The 14,710-nt window shown below is 36.0% G+C and overlaps 1 protein-coding gene and 1 pseudogene across 1 annotated transcript; one reads left to right on the forward strand and one right to left on the reverse strand.

Annotated features, from left to right (window-relative positions):
• Nucleotides 1-2,015: 2,015 nt before the first annotated feature.
• LOC104210673 (chitinase 2-like) lies at nucleotides 2,016-2,935 on the forward strand (annotated as a pseudogene).
• Nucleotides 2,936-4,002: 1,067 nt separating this feature from the next.
• On the reverse strand, nucleotides 4,003-5,021 carry LOC104210674 (uncharacterized). The gene has a single exon (XM_070162709.1). It carries the CDS (start codon nucleotides 4,908-4,910, stop codon nucleotides 4,371-4,373), a length of 540 nt encoding a protein of 179 aa, XP_070018810.1. The 5' UTR covers nucleotides 4,911-5,021; the 3' UTR covers nucleotides 4,003-4,370.
• Between the last annotated feature and the right edge of the window lie 9,689 nt (nucleotides 5,022-14,710).

The following is a 14,710-nucleotide window of genomic DNA, read 5'->3' on the forward strand; positions in this document are numbered from 1 at the left end:
AAAACCTTGGCGATATCTCGGATTTTCCAAAAGCCATTTTGGTTTTCAAAAATTTATGTTCCTCTTGGTATTACTCCCTTTGCAAAAAAAACGATGGAAGATATACTGATAGCTAACCGTTTGTAGGGAATAAAAGGGCACGTGAGGAGGTTACTGTTAAAAAACTAACGGTGTTTAGGTTATGACTAAAAGTGCACCATTTTTTTTAAAAGTAAATGGATTATTAATGCTCCATGTGAAAGAATATGCATGATTTTGAAACTAAAGCCAAAGATAATGTATGATTTTGGGCTTTATCTCTGTTATTTACTGATGATATAGTTATAATTGATGAGACGAGGGCTGATGTTAACGAGAGGTTGGAGGTTTGGAGAAGACCCTCGAGTCTAAGGGTTTCAAATTGAGTAGGTCTAAGATAGAGTTCCTGGAGTGCAAGTTTAGCGCTGAGTCGAGGGAGGTAGGCAGGGACGTGAGGCTTGGATCACATGTCATCCCCAAGAGAGATAGCTTCAAGTACCTTAGGTCGATGATTCAGGGGACGAAGAGATCAACGAGGACACCGTATAGGGGCAGGCTGGATGAAATGGAGGCTTGCATATGGAGTTTTGTATGATAAGAAAGTGTCACCGATACTCAAAGGTAAGTTTTATAGAGCTGTGGTTAGACCGGCCATGTTGTATGGGGGAAGTGTCGACCGGTTAAGAACTCCTATATCCAGAGAATGAAGGTAGCAGAGATGAGGATGCTGAGGTGAATGTTCGGGCACACTAGGATAGACAAGATTAGGAATGAAGATATTCGGAAGAAGGTGGACGTGGCCCCTGTGGATGACAAGATGCGGGAAGCGAGGCTCAGATGGTTCAGGCACGTGCGCAAGAGAAGCCTTGATGCTCCGGTGAGGAGGTGTGAGCGGTTGGTCATGGTGGGTACGAGAAGAGGTAAAGGGAGGCCTAAGAAGTATTGGGGAGAGGTGATCAGGCAGGACATGGTACGACAGCACATTTCCGAGGACATGGCCCTTGATAGAAAGGTCTGGAGGTCAAGTATTAGGGTTGTAGGTTAAGGGGTAGTAAAGCTTTCGTTACTTCATACCCGGGGTGAGGCAGGGTTGGATTAGGGTTGATCTAAGATGGCTTGCAGTTTATGTCGAGTCCACACTATCTTTGCTGTTTATCTTAGCCCCGGGCCTTAGATACTGGTTACTGTTATTGCATGTCATTTATCTTTTGATTGTTATGCTTCTGTTACTATTACGGTTTCTACTGGAGTTACTAATGAATTGTCTTTTCTTATTTTTTTATTTCCGTCTTTCTGAGCCGATGGTCTATTAGAAACAGTCTCTCTGCCCTATCAAGGTAGGGGTAAGGTCTGCGTACACATTCCCCTCCCCAGACCCCACTTTGTGGGATTTTACTGGGTAGTTGTTGTTGTAGTTGTTGTTTTTAGATTGTTAGAAACATCAAAGTCCTACATGAGACCAAAATTAAATACATCAAAAATTAACAGATTCTCTTTTGCCTGGAAGAAAGATCATTTGTAAATGCACACTACACCAAAATGATGGATGCAGGCTCAGCTTATATTCTAAAAAACTTGATTAGGATTATTTTAAATTTTAACATTTTTAAGACATCTCTCCATACCTAGCACAATCAGTATAGAAGAATGGCCTTGCTGATAGAAAACTGAACATGAGATTCATGCCTAGTCAACCTTGAGCTAATGAGAGAGAGTTTCACTTACATAGAATATTTAATTAAGCAGTCTGCAAAAATGCCAAGAAAGATAATGCTTGGCTTCCGGCTGAAACATAATCTATAAGTGTATAGATGCTTACAAAATCAGGTCTGAAAAAGAGATATTACTCACAAAAATACAAATAAAAACTAAATCTTATATGACAGTTGGAGAGGCATACAACAAATGCCTTGTAGAGGGAGAAATATTTTAATCGGCGTTTGCTTTGGTTAAATAGCAACAACAAGTACAAGGAATCCTTCAAACTTAAAGAAAGCATGAAGCCCTTCAAATTCTGCATCTATATTCTTGTCCTTCAAGCTCTCTTCACATTTCCCCTACAACCAACGCAGATCCAGCAGACTGCCCTGGGGTTTTCAGAGAATACATTGGAGCTGAGGGCAAGAATGTCACATTCTCTGATGTCCCAATTAATCCAAATATTGAGTTTCACTTCCTCCTCTCCTTTGCTATAGACTACACAAACACAACATCACCAGAACCCACTAATGGAGACTTCCTGGTCTATTGGGACACTGATAATCTATCCCCTTCTCAGGTTTCTTCCATCAAGGCCCAGTACAAAAATGTTAAGGTAGGATTGAGTCTCGGTGGTGATACAGTGAATGGTAAAAATGCAACCTTTGCTCCTACTTCAATTACTTCTTGGGTGAGAAATGCAATATATTCAATCACCAAGATAGTGAAACAATATAACCTGGACGCAATAGATATAGATTATGAACACTTCAATGCAGATCCAGATACATTCGCTGAGTGCATCGGGCGACTGTTGTACTATCTTAAACAAAACAATGTCGTCTCTTACACATCAATAGCACCATATGCAGATGATTCAGTGTAGGTGCACTATTTAGCTCTTTGGAGAAAGTATGGTCATCAAATAGACTATGTCAACTTCCAATTTTATGCCTATAAAAAGGGCACAACCATTGCTCAATTCCTGCAGTACTTTGAAACCCAGAGGTATAACTATAAAGGAGGCAAGATTCTAGTGAGCTTTGAAACTGATAACAGTGGTGGCTTGTCTCCTAAACATGGATTCTATGATGCATGTAGCATACTGAGGAGTCAGGGAAAACATCATGGTATCTTTATTTGGTCGGCAGATGACTCTATGAAGGATTGTTTCCTATATGAAAAGTTGTCACAGGACCTCTTAGCAAGTGCAATTTGAATATCTTGCAATTATTACATATAATCTTTTTTAAGCCATGACAAAAATAGAAAAATTGTAACGCAAAGAAAGTTATTGTTTATTTTGAAGGCTTCTCTAGAAAATAAAACGTGTTTGAGGTAGTTCTTTTATTGTGGTCTTAACATCACAATCCTGAAGCAAACTATTTCAGATTTACAATTTCCAAATGTGCTTTACTCTTCACATAAAAGTATTGAATATAGTTGGTTTAGTGCATTCCATGAAAGAGCAGTTATAGGATAAGTACATAGAAATATGAGAATCAAAATGGGATGTAAAATGTAAGGAAATAACAGCCCACTTCCCTTTTAGCAAAGTAAATGAAAACCATAATTAGGTCAAATTTCAAAGGTGAAAGAAGAATGGAAGGATGCAGGTGTCCTTACACTCGCACTATTAGCTTCCAGAGAGTAGTAGAGGAGGACAGGAGAAACGAAAGGAGATTTTTTCTTTATTACTCTTTTGGTGCAAAAAGTAATAGCAGATCAGCATTCATAGTTATCATGCTTCTCACTTTCAAATGTTATGACTGTGCTGTCTAAATTTTTCGATAAGTGCTTGTGGTGTTTTTTATCAAGTAACACAAACACAGTTGTTTCGTACAAACACACTCTCACTATCCAAAAAAATCAGAAAGCTAACCAGTCAATCAAAGATTGTTAGATACATATATTTCAAATTGAATCATAACTCATAAAGAATTACTCAAACAGTAATATCAATACAGCTTTAGCAATAATATCCACAAGGGATAATTTTCTGAAGGTATTACATATATAAAAAAAATTAGTCTGATCCTCACAATTAGTAGCAACACAAGAAATAATCTTCATACAGTTAAACTAATTCAATTACTTTTCACCTTTAATTCTCCTCTTTTTACTCTTGTTCTTATTACTCTGCTCTTCTGAACTAGCACTGTCTTTTTTTTTCAAAATGACTTTGCTTATGTACAACTATAAAGTACCAAGTGAATAATTTTTTTAAGGATATGAAAATTAGCACATAAATTCTGATATGTCAAATAAACTTTGTTAGATCCATAATCATTTGAAATTGAATCATATCTCATTAAATATAACTCAAAATGTCATTTGAAATTTTATATCAATACAGCTTTAGCAATGATATCCACAAGGGACATTTTTCCTACATAAAAAAGCATTACTCTGATCCTCACCAATACTAGCAACAACAGCTGCAACAAAAATCTCATACAATTCAGCTAACTCATTCACTTTTCACATTCAATTCTCCTCTTTTACTCTTTTTCTTATTACTCTGCTCTGCTGAGCCAGTATTTTCACCCTCACCGCGATCCACTATCTTCCTCTTCTTCCTTTCCTCCTCCTCCTTAACCCTCAAATCTTCTTCCACTTTCCCCACCACCTCACCCTCATTGTCATCAACACCCTTATTTTTCTTTTTCTTCTTTTGTGTCCCTACTTATCATACCATCTTCCTTAACTTCCTCGAACTCCGATTCCCTCTTCACATAGCTATCCATTTTAATAAACTCCAGCTCATTTTTCTTGGATTTTGCTGTCTCTCCTTCACTTATATCGAGCCGGTGCTCGGTCTTGATCAATTTCTGATCCTTGTCAAGCTTCTTGCTTTTCTTATCAAAACTATTGCTTTTTCTGCTTTTTTGTGACTCATTTGGGAAATCATCATTATTAACTACATCTTCAGCCTTTAAACCAACTTCCCTAATTTTCTTCCTTCTTTCGGAAGTTTCCTCAACTTTGATAGAAAGCTCATTTTTTGCACTATTTGGTCTGAGTTTCTCATGAAGCTGAACAAGTTGATTGAATGAATCAGCGGCACGTTGGATATATATGGAGACAGAATGTGAAGCTCCGTTTTCTGATGCAGCAAATTTGGAGAGCGATTTCGCTGCTTGAGAAAGAGAGATTGGGGTTGTGGATGTTAATTTCCCTGATATTGTCTTCATTGGCTTTGAGATTTTGGTTCATTTTGGTTGCTACAGTAGCGATGTCTGCTGGGGTTGAGGGTTACGGAGAGCTAGGGCTTTTGTTAGGGTTTTATGATTTTGACATTTGAGTTTCAGATTTTACCCGACCCAATACCTTTTTCTTTGTAGGTGAAAATTACCAATTCTTATGTGGCCGAGAAAAATTATTTTATTTTTCCCATGTAGAGCTATCAAAATGGGCCAGCCCAGCCCAAGCCTCGTGGACTTTTAAATTTGGCGGGTTAGGATGGGCCGGCCCACCATATGAATGAGCCTTAAAATAACCAGCCCAACCCAGCCCTAAGAGGGCCACGGGCTAGGACGGGCCGACCTTTCAATTTGTTTTAAAAAAAACTCTTTAAATCTTTAATTATTTTTTGTGACATAGTCGATTAATCATGTAAGCAACTTCTACTTGCGTAGAGCATACAAAAATGTTGATATTTGACGAGGAATCTCGTAATTGAAATGCAAATTCTCTATATCTCTTGCTCTTCTTTTTTAAAGTTACATGGATATTTTCTTAATACCTTTCTTTCATTTTTCTCAGATTCAGGGATTATTTTAATAAGTTTATATGCTGAGGTTTTTTAAAGTAGGATTAACATCATTTGTTGATTTCATCATCATAGCCCATAAAATTTTTAAAATTCTTGAAATTTGCTAGTGGTCAAATTTTCTTGTGTGTATTTAAAACTGATCTTTATTCATACTGAAGAGTAGTTTAAATATTAATAATATATTAAAGTAACCCAAACTGATCATTGGCCATTTAAAGTAATATTTTCTTTTGAGAAAAGATTTTATTGGCTACCTAAGACTTTTAGAGTTCGTTATTAATTAAACAAAAGAAAAACTAATTTTGTCATAGTACATGCATGTCAAAAATTTAAATTCTAGTTGATATAGAAAGGTAAATGAGCAATTTCGGATTGGGGAATGAGGATTATAGTTAATAGTTTTTTTACTTTTTACTTTTTTTTAAATATTAAATATTAATAGTAATTAATTTAAATTTAATTAATTTTTGGCCTAAGGGCCGGCCCAGGCCCGGATTTGTTCAAGCCTCAAGGTTCAGCGAGCTGACTTGGGCCGGGCTTATAAGCCTCACTTTTAAATGGGATCAAAAAATCCTAACACAACCCTATTCAAATAGTGGGCTGGATTGGGCTGGCCTCACGGGCCAAGCCCCATTTTGACGGCTCTATTCCCACGCCAAAGTCTGACTTGTCTCCTTAAAGTTTTGAATAAGAGCTTTAATTAGCAAGCAAATACGTCGCGAAAATTCTTGTTACAAGATTAGTTAGTGATTTGTATGTAACGACTATGTGATATTTTCAGCTAATAGAATTGAATTCTTGTCGACCAAAGGTAATTAACATCTAGTTTTTTATAATGTATACTTTAGTCTCTTTTATATGAAAATGATGATATATTCAAACTATTTTTCAATATATAATACAATATTTTTCAAGGTACCAACAGAGAATCCAACTTGTTGTACTATCTCATGCTGCACATGGTTAGGCACTCCTCTAAAGTATATACTACTTTTGTTTATGTTAGCTATTAGTCCTGATGCCTTGGAAAATATTGAAATTGATCAAATAATAGCTTGGCTAATACCACATCACCCCTGCATAACATGAGGAGGTCATAAGCAAAACCTAGTTGTATTATGCCTAGCTTTTCACATCTAGGATGATGATTGAAGTTTGGATTCCTCTTTAGTGTTCTAAGCAATCTAGTAAGATATTCCATGGCAAGTACAAATAAGTATGGGAATAATGGATCACCCCGCCTGAGCCCCTTTTTGCCTCAAATGATTGTGTTGGATTTCCATTTATAACAATTGAATAGGAAATTTTTCTGATGCAGCTGCTAACCCATGTGATGAACCTTTCTGGAAAATTCATACTTGACAAGATCTGCTCCAGAAAAACCCATTCCAACGAGTCATAAGATTTTTGCATATTCACTTTGATCACAATCCTTTGTGACACTCCTTTTCTCTTGTATCCTTTAATGATTTCATGGCTTAGAACCACATTATCATGTATCACCCTTCCAGGAACAAAAGCATTTTGGGTGCAATCCACTAGGGAATCCATGAGCTGTTGTAGTTTGTTGGTAATCATTTTGGAGATGATCTTGTACAATGTTGTGCAGCAAGAGATTGGTCAATATTCTCTGATATTGACAAGGTTCTTTACCTTAGGTATCATTGTTACTGAAGCGCATCTTATAGGTCTATACATATCAGATGTTTCAAAGAATCTAAGTACTTCAATTGTTACCTCTTCTCCCAGTATGTGCCATGTTTTCTTAAAGAATGTTGAGTTAAAACCATCACATTCTGGGGCTTTCAATGTGTTTATTCCTTCCGATGCTTGATATACTTCTTCATTTGTGAATGGACTTATTAATTGAAGTTGTTGAGCTCTGTTCAGTTTTGGCCCTTCCTTCGTGATGTTTGGGTTGATGCCAGGTAAGCAATTCTAGCTTGAGCCCAGTAGGCCTTTGTATAAGCCAATTATCTCTTATTTGATCTCCTCTGGCTTTTGCAATAACCTTCATACTGTGGATTTAAGCTGCTTCATATAATTTTGTGCTCTTCAACCCTTCGTGTTAGCATAGAAATATGCTGTATTGGAATCACCCAGCTTGAGCCATTGGACCGTTGACTTTTGCCTATAAATGCTTTCTTCTATTATACTGCACTTTTCAAGTTGCTTCTTTAGTTCCTTCTCCCCCTCATACTTTCCCGTAGAGTGGCTGATATCCCTCATTTGTTCTTGCAATTTGTTCAGCTTGTTCCTAATATTCTGAATTTTGTTCCACACTCCTATAAACTCCTCACTGTTTAATCTATTCAAGGCTCATTTAACAATCTTCAGCTTTAACCATATGCCCATTATGCCTTGTGTAAACCTTTGACTTGACCAGCTGCTTTTAACTATGTCCGCAAACTTAGGATGGTTTGCTAGACAATTCAGAAATCTAAAACAGAGGAGGCATAGATCCTTGATATGGACTTGCAGAGGAGGCATGGTATTCATCCACTGTGCATTTACTAATGCTTTGTCTATCTTACTATAAACATGGGTATTAGTCCATGTAAATGTTCTTCGAGTAGTTTGAAGTTCTGCAACCCCACACTCTTCTGTGAACCTTCTAAAATCCCTGGTTTCATATATTGTACCTCATTTCCTTGTGATCTGTCCTTCACATATATAACTGAATTAAAGCCCCCCATTATCAACCAAGGGTGGATCATTAGCTCCTCTATTTCCTTTAGTTTCCTCCATAGTTCCCTCATAGCCGGAACATTATACAACCCATACACTGCTAAAAAGTGAATGATTATATTAGTATGTCTAGGCTGTATTATCCCATGAATGAGCTGATCATGGATCTCCACGACTGTAAATTTGACTTCAGTAGCGTCCCATATTATCCATATACAATCTCTAGTTGTACTAGATCTGTTGGTACACCATTCCCAGCCAAGCTATTTTATTTACTATCTTGGCAACCTTATTGCTATTAACTCTATGCTCTGAGATAGCTATTAAGTTTACTTTATTCTCCTTTAAAAACTCCTTCAACTCCTTTTGCTTGTATATTTTATTTATTCCCCTAACATTCTATGTGACGATCTTCATGTGGAATGTTGAGATGATTGAGGTCTTCATTCATTACCTACCACAACTACATTGCCCTTTAGTACCTATTTCCCTTTGTGTGCTTGTGCATTGATTTCTGATGGTGGACCAAAATCATTGTTAGTAGGCACCCCGACTTGTTGCTATACTAACATTTTTATTGCCTTTGTTTGCAGACCTCCTTCTTGCTTTTTGCCATCCTTCATCATCCTTGGGATCATGCTGTTGGGTTGGTCCAATTCCCATTCCAATCCCCTGTTTCTCCACTACCACTTGAGTCTATGATTTTTTGGTCTGCCATACCCATTGCTTGGTCTGATTCTCCTCTCTTGGCTTTTGGGTTTTCTCCTTTCTTGTCCTAGGTTGTTTATTTTTTGCAAATAGCCATGTCTATAGTAATCCATCTCAATCCATCTTTTACTTGAAGGACAACAATCCATCTATACATGTTTTGTTATTTCATGAAAAGTTAGATTTCAAGCAATGGGAAGGCACCTTGATTGTCACATATTAGATTCACTTGTTTGACTTCACTTCACCATAATTATTGGAGAAATTGTTTCAACTATATTGGCTTACAAGTTACAATTACCATCACTATATTTCTACACAATATCTAGTGGATAACGTTTCTCTTATCTCATTGAGAACTTGTTTAATTCGCATAAGAATATCCAACAATGTATGTGTCGATGGTCTCATATTTACCGTAGGGAATGCGTTATTGTTTCCTTATATGATCTTAGGTTAAGTTAGGCTTAAGGTTCATTTCATTAACAAATGTTAGAGACAGATACACTCAAGCGTTGAGTTTTATTTAATAAGATAAAGAGGTTTGAATGAAAAATGGAGGGAAATGAAAAACTTGAAATGTTCCTTTTGTTAAGGCATTTTGTTGTGCTTATATAGAGAAGCATATCTTCTACCTCTTAAAAATTTGAGAAGAATTGGTGCCTCGCGTCATTGCGCTCGCTTGACTTTAGATTTGGATTTGGTCAAATGATCTAATTGATTGATATATTTTTTGGAACAAATTTATTAATTTCCTTTTCCTATAATTACTCATGCAAATTTTTAAAAGTAAAATTTGTGGTATAAACTTATTTTAACTTTTTCCAAACGCCAAATTTGCGACCAAACAATTCTCTTAACATAAATTTGATTAATTTCTGTTGAAAAAATACCTTGTCAAACGAACATGTATCTTGGCACATGTTGAAACCCAAACCATTGGCTATAATGCAGAGGACTAGCCTAATTTTTCATACACTAAACATCGAAAAATCTACATATATTTTCTCCTCTTTCCTATGCATTTATGCATAGTTTTCAAATGGAAAAGTAAGTGTCTATGTGGTTTCCAGCCGTTTGTTAAGTTCACTGTAATTTATATTGCCGATATTACAAAATAGTTGTTCCATTTTATCCTAGGAGAAATTAATCCGAAAATTTTGAGAAACAGTGAGGGGATTAAATTCTTTAAAAAAACACAACTTTCTGTTAGTCTTGAAACTTTATTTTTTTCGATTCAGTTTCTATTTTGTTCATCTAACTTTTTTAGTTTCTGATTGTGAACACAAATTACTAATATCAAGTTCTTGGTACTAATCTTGGGCCCAAGTGTTCCACGTTGATTGTTGTTTTTATATGGTACTAGTTTTAGAGTACGCGCATTGCGCATGTACCCATATCAAGGAGTATAAAATTTTAAAAAATTATAAATATCAAAACGATTCAATATTGATTTCTTACTGACCAAAAAATATTGACTTCTTATAAATACTTATGAAATTTTTTATATTTAATTTCTATGACTTAATATTGAATTTGCAATGATCGAATAATTTTTATATACTTTTATTACGATTCTTTAAATATTTTTAAAAGGACACAAAAAAGAAGTTGAGTCTTTTGGTCTTTTACAAGTTCTATGAATGAAAGGGTTGGTCGTATAGATTCTAAAAAATTGATAGGTGATAATGATATGAGGGCTGAGATCCCGACCGTACATTATGCCCGAGAGGCTGTGATTTTTAAATGACTGAGAGGGGTCGAGGACCCAATAGTGAGGATATTTTATATGATATGGATCGGGCTGCGCGCCGCAGCGATATATATATTATACATATTATGGATCGGGCTACACGCCGCAACAATTATATAGCGCTTGGGCTGAAGGAGCCCCTCCGGAGTTTGCACACCCCCAGTGAGCGCAGTCGACTATTATTATTATGGATCGGGCTGTACACCACAACGATATACGGATCGGGCTGCACGCCGCAGCGATATATATATTTATTGATTCGGTTATCGTGAGAAGTATATGAATTGAGAATTGAGGATAAGAACGAATAAATGAACTGAAATGCTTGAGGAGCTGATTTATACTGATTATATCTGTTTTACCTGGTTTAAAGAATTTCACATGATTTCCTCATTCACTGCTGCTTAAATGATTTTACTGTTTTGATATAGAACTGCTTAGTGCCTTTACGTGATTTCATACTATCAGCCATTATTTATTGTTATTACTCACTGGGTCGGAGTACTCACATTACTCCCTACACCATGTGTGCAGGTACAGGTATTCCTGCGGCATAGAGCGAGCTTTCCTGCCGTTCTATTTTCATCGGTGTTATCGAGGTAGCTGCATGGCGTTCGCAGACCCGATTTCTCCTTCTATCTCCACTTATTATTCCACATTTTAGACATATTTCTGTATTAGATTGTTGAAACCTTGTATTAGAGGCTCAGACTTGTGACATTGGATCAGTGGTATGTTTTACAGAGATTTTTCGTGATTATGGTTTCCGCACATTTCATCTGTTAAATTCATACTTCTATTTATATTAAATTGGTATTAAATCCCGAAAATTGGTATTGAATTATAAAGAAAGAGATTGTGAGACGTTAATTGGTCGGGCTTGCATAGCATTGTGTTGGGCGCCATCACGGCCGGGGTTGGGGTCGTGACATGCAGGAGGTTCAGTAATGGGAAAAACAACAGAGGAAGCGTTGCAATTGTTGAATGAAATTTCTGAGAATGCCATACAATGGCCATCTGAGCGTATAATTATCAAGAAGGCCGCTACAGTAAATCAGGTTGATGTTTTAAATACACTAACACAACAAATTGTTTCTTTGGCACAAAAGTTTGAAACTTTTCAGGTGAATACACAACAACCAAGCCAATCTGAGGCTTGTGACATGTGTGGAGGAAATCATCAGAACCATGCATGTCAAGCAACCAATCACAATGATGAACATGTCAATGTCATCGGTTACAAGCAATATCCTTTTGGAAGTCCAATGGCACAGAAACACCCATGATTTCAATGGAGCAATCCAAATGGTGCAGAGAACTCTCAAAGCTTCCAGAAGCAACAAATATAGGGTCCACCCAGATAACAAAATCCAAACCATGACCAATCAAACTTTAGACCTTATCAACAAGCAGGGCCCTATCAGCAAAAGCCTCAACAAGCTCATTCAAGTCTTGATGATCTTCTGTATAAGTATATTAAGGTCATTGATGAAAAGATGGAGAGCCAAAATTCATCCCTCAAAAATCTAGAAATACAGTTGAACCAATTGGCAGCTCTTGTTTCAGAAAAGATTCAACGTCCTTTACCAAACAATACAGAGAAAAACCCAAAAGAGTACCTTAAGGCCATCACCTTACGATCAGGTAAGGAGCTTGATGAACCATATGCAGACCAGTCAGAACAACATGTAAACAATTGTAAGAATATTGAAATACCCTCTGAACCATCTGAAAAGAATGAAGTCAAGAAAAAAGAAGAAAAAATATTGAAGAATTGACTCATCTCCCTGTGAATATTCCCTTTCCACAAAAAATAAAAACAGAAAATCTTGACAACCAATTTGCAAAATTTTTGGAGATTTTAAAACAAATTCACATCAATATTCCTTTTACTGATACTTTGTTACAAATGCCTTCATATGGCAAATTTTTAAAGGAATTTTTGTCAAGTAAAAGAAAATTAGAAGAAGTTTCTGTGGTAATGCTTACAGAAAAAAAGCAGTGCTATACTTCAAAATAAGCTACCACAAAAACTTGGTGATCCAGGCAATTTTACAATTTCCTGCACTTTGGGAGGAGTATATTTTGAAAAAGCACTTTGTGATTCTGGAGCTTCAATAAATTTAATGCCACTTTCTATCTTTAAAAAGTTAGATCTTGGTGAAATAAAATACACAAGTGTTTCTCTTTAGTTTGCAGATCAAAGTACTAAGAAACCTAAGGGAATAAATGAAAATGTACTCGTAAGAGTAGATAAGTATGTTTTTCCTGTAGATTTTATAGTACTTGAAATGAAAGAATGTCTTAATGAACCAATAATTTTAGGTAGACCATTTCTTACTATAGGAAGAGCAATTATATATGTTCATCAAGCACAATTAATTTTAAGAGTTGATGAAGAAAGAGTCATATTTGATATGCAAAAGATACTAAGATATTCAGGAGATGAAACATCATCTTCATGTTGTTCAATTGACATGATTAGTTATCTTACATATGAATTCAAAGATGATCAATTAATTCCAGATTCAATGGAAAGATGCTTGATCAAATCAGGCACCACACAGGGCGATGATCCCACCATCAGAAGAGAAACTGAAATATATGACAAAGATTCAGAAGAAGAAGAGATGAAATCTGAACAAGTTCAATAAAAAATTGAACTCAAAACTCTCCTTTCTCATTTGAAATATGTTTATCTTGAGCAAAAATTATTTCCAGTAATTATTTCGTCTTCTCTTACTACAGAACAAGAAAATAGTTTGATTAAAGTATTGAAAGCACACAAAAGAGCCTTGGGGTGGATTGTAGATGATCTTAAAGGGATTAGTCCGGCTATTTGTACACACAGAATCCTCATGGAGGATAACTACAAGCCAATAGTCCAGTTGCAAAGAAGATTGAATCCAGCAATGCAGGAAGTAGTAAAAAAAAGAGATCGTAAAGCTATTGGCAGCAGGTATTATATACCCCATTTTTGACAGCCCGTGGGTAAGTCCCGTTCAGGTAGTACCAAAGAAAGGAGGTATGACAGTTATAAAAAATGAAAATAATGAGCTCATACCTACCAGGACTATTATAGGACGGAGAGTCTGTATTGATTATAGACGTCTTAATGATGTCACTAGAAAAAATCATTTTCCTTTGCCATTTATTGATCAAATGTTGGAAAGAATTGTAGGATATGGTTTTTACTGTTTTCTTGATGGCTATTTAGGATATAATCAGATACCAATTGCACCAGAAGATCAAGATAAGACAACCTTCACATGCCCTCATGGAACATATGCCTATAGGAGAATGCCATTTGGTCTGTGCAACGTCCCTGCTACATTTCAGTGTTGTATGTCGGCAATATTTTCTCACATGACTGACAAATTTCTTGAAATTTTTATGGATGATTTTACTCTATTTGGTAAAACATATAAGGATTGTCTTAACCATTTGACCTTAGTTCTTAAAAGATGTGAAGAAATAATCTTAGTTCTTAATTGGGAAAAGTGTCATTTTATGGTTATTGAAGGAATTATTTTAGGATATAAAATCACTGCTAAAGGGATAGAAGTTGATAAGGCAAAAATTAATCTTATAGCAGGATTACCCCCTCCTACAACTGTGAAAGGAATTAGAAGCTTTCTAGGTCATGTAAGTTTTTACAGACGATTCATAAAAGGCTTCTCAAAGATTTCAAAACTGCTGACTAACTTCTTGATGAAAGACACTAAGTTTAATTTTTCAGGTAACTGTGTGAAAGCATTTGAAACCCTTAAGGAAAAGTTATCAACTGCACATGTAGTTGTGTCCCCTGATTGGAACCAACCTTTTGAGGTCATGTGTGATGCTAGTGATACAACACTTGGAGCTGTTTTAGGCCAAAGAAGGGATAAGATTTTTCGTCCCATTTACTATGCTAGTAGGACATTGAGTGAGACACAAGTGAATTATGCCACAAGAAAAAAAGAGTTACTAGCAGTAGTGTTTGCTTTTGATAAGTTTCGCTCCTATTTGATAGGAACCAAAGTCACTGTTTTTACTGATCATGCAGCTTTAAAATACCTCTTAGCTAACAA

The sequence above is a fragment of the Nicotiana sylvestris genome, chromosome 11 (genome assembly GCF_000393655.2).
Source record: "Nicotiana sylvestris chromosome 11, ASM39365v2, whole genome shotgun sequence".
Lineage (NCBI taxonomy): Eukaryota > Viridiplantae > Streptophyta > Magnoliopsida > Solanales > Solanaceae > Nicotiana > Nicotiana sylvestris.

Bases quoted from the DNA above. Each gene is read 5' to 3' on its own strand.
- LOC104210674 (XM_070162709.1), bottom strand. From the start codon at position 4,910: ATGAAGACAATATCAGGGAAATTAACATCCACAACCCCAATCTCTCTT.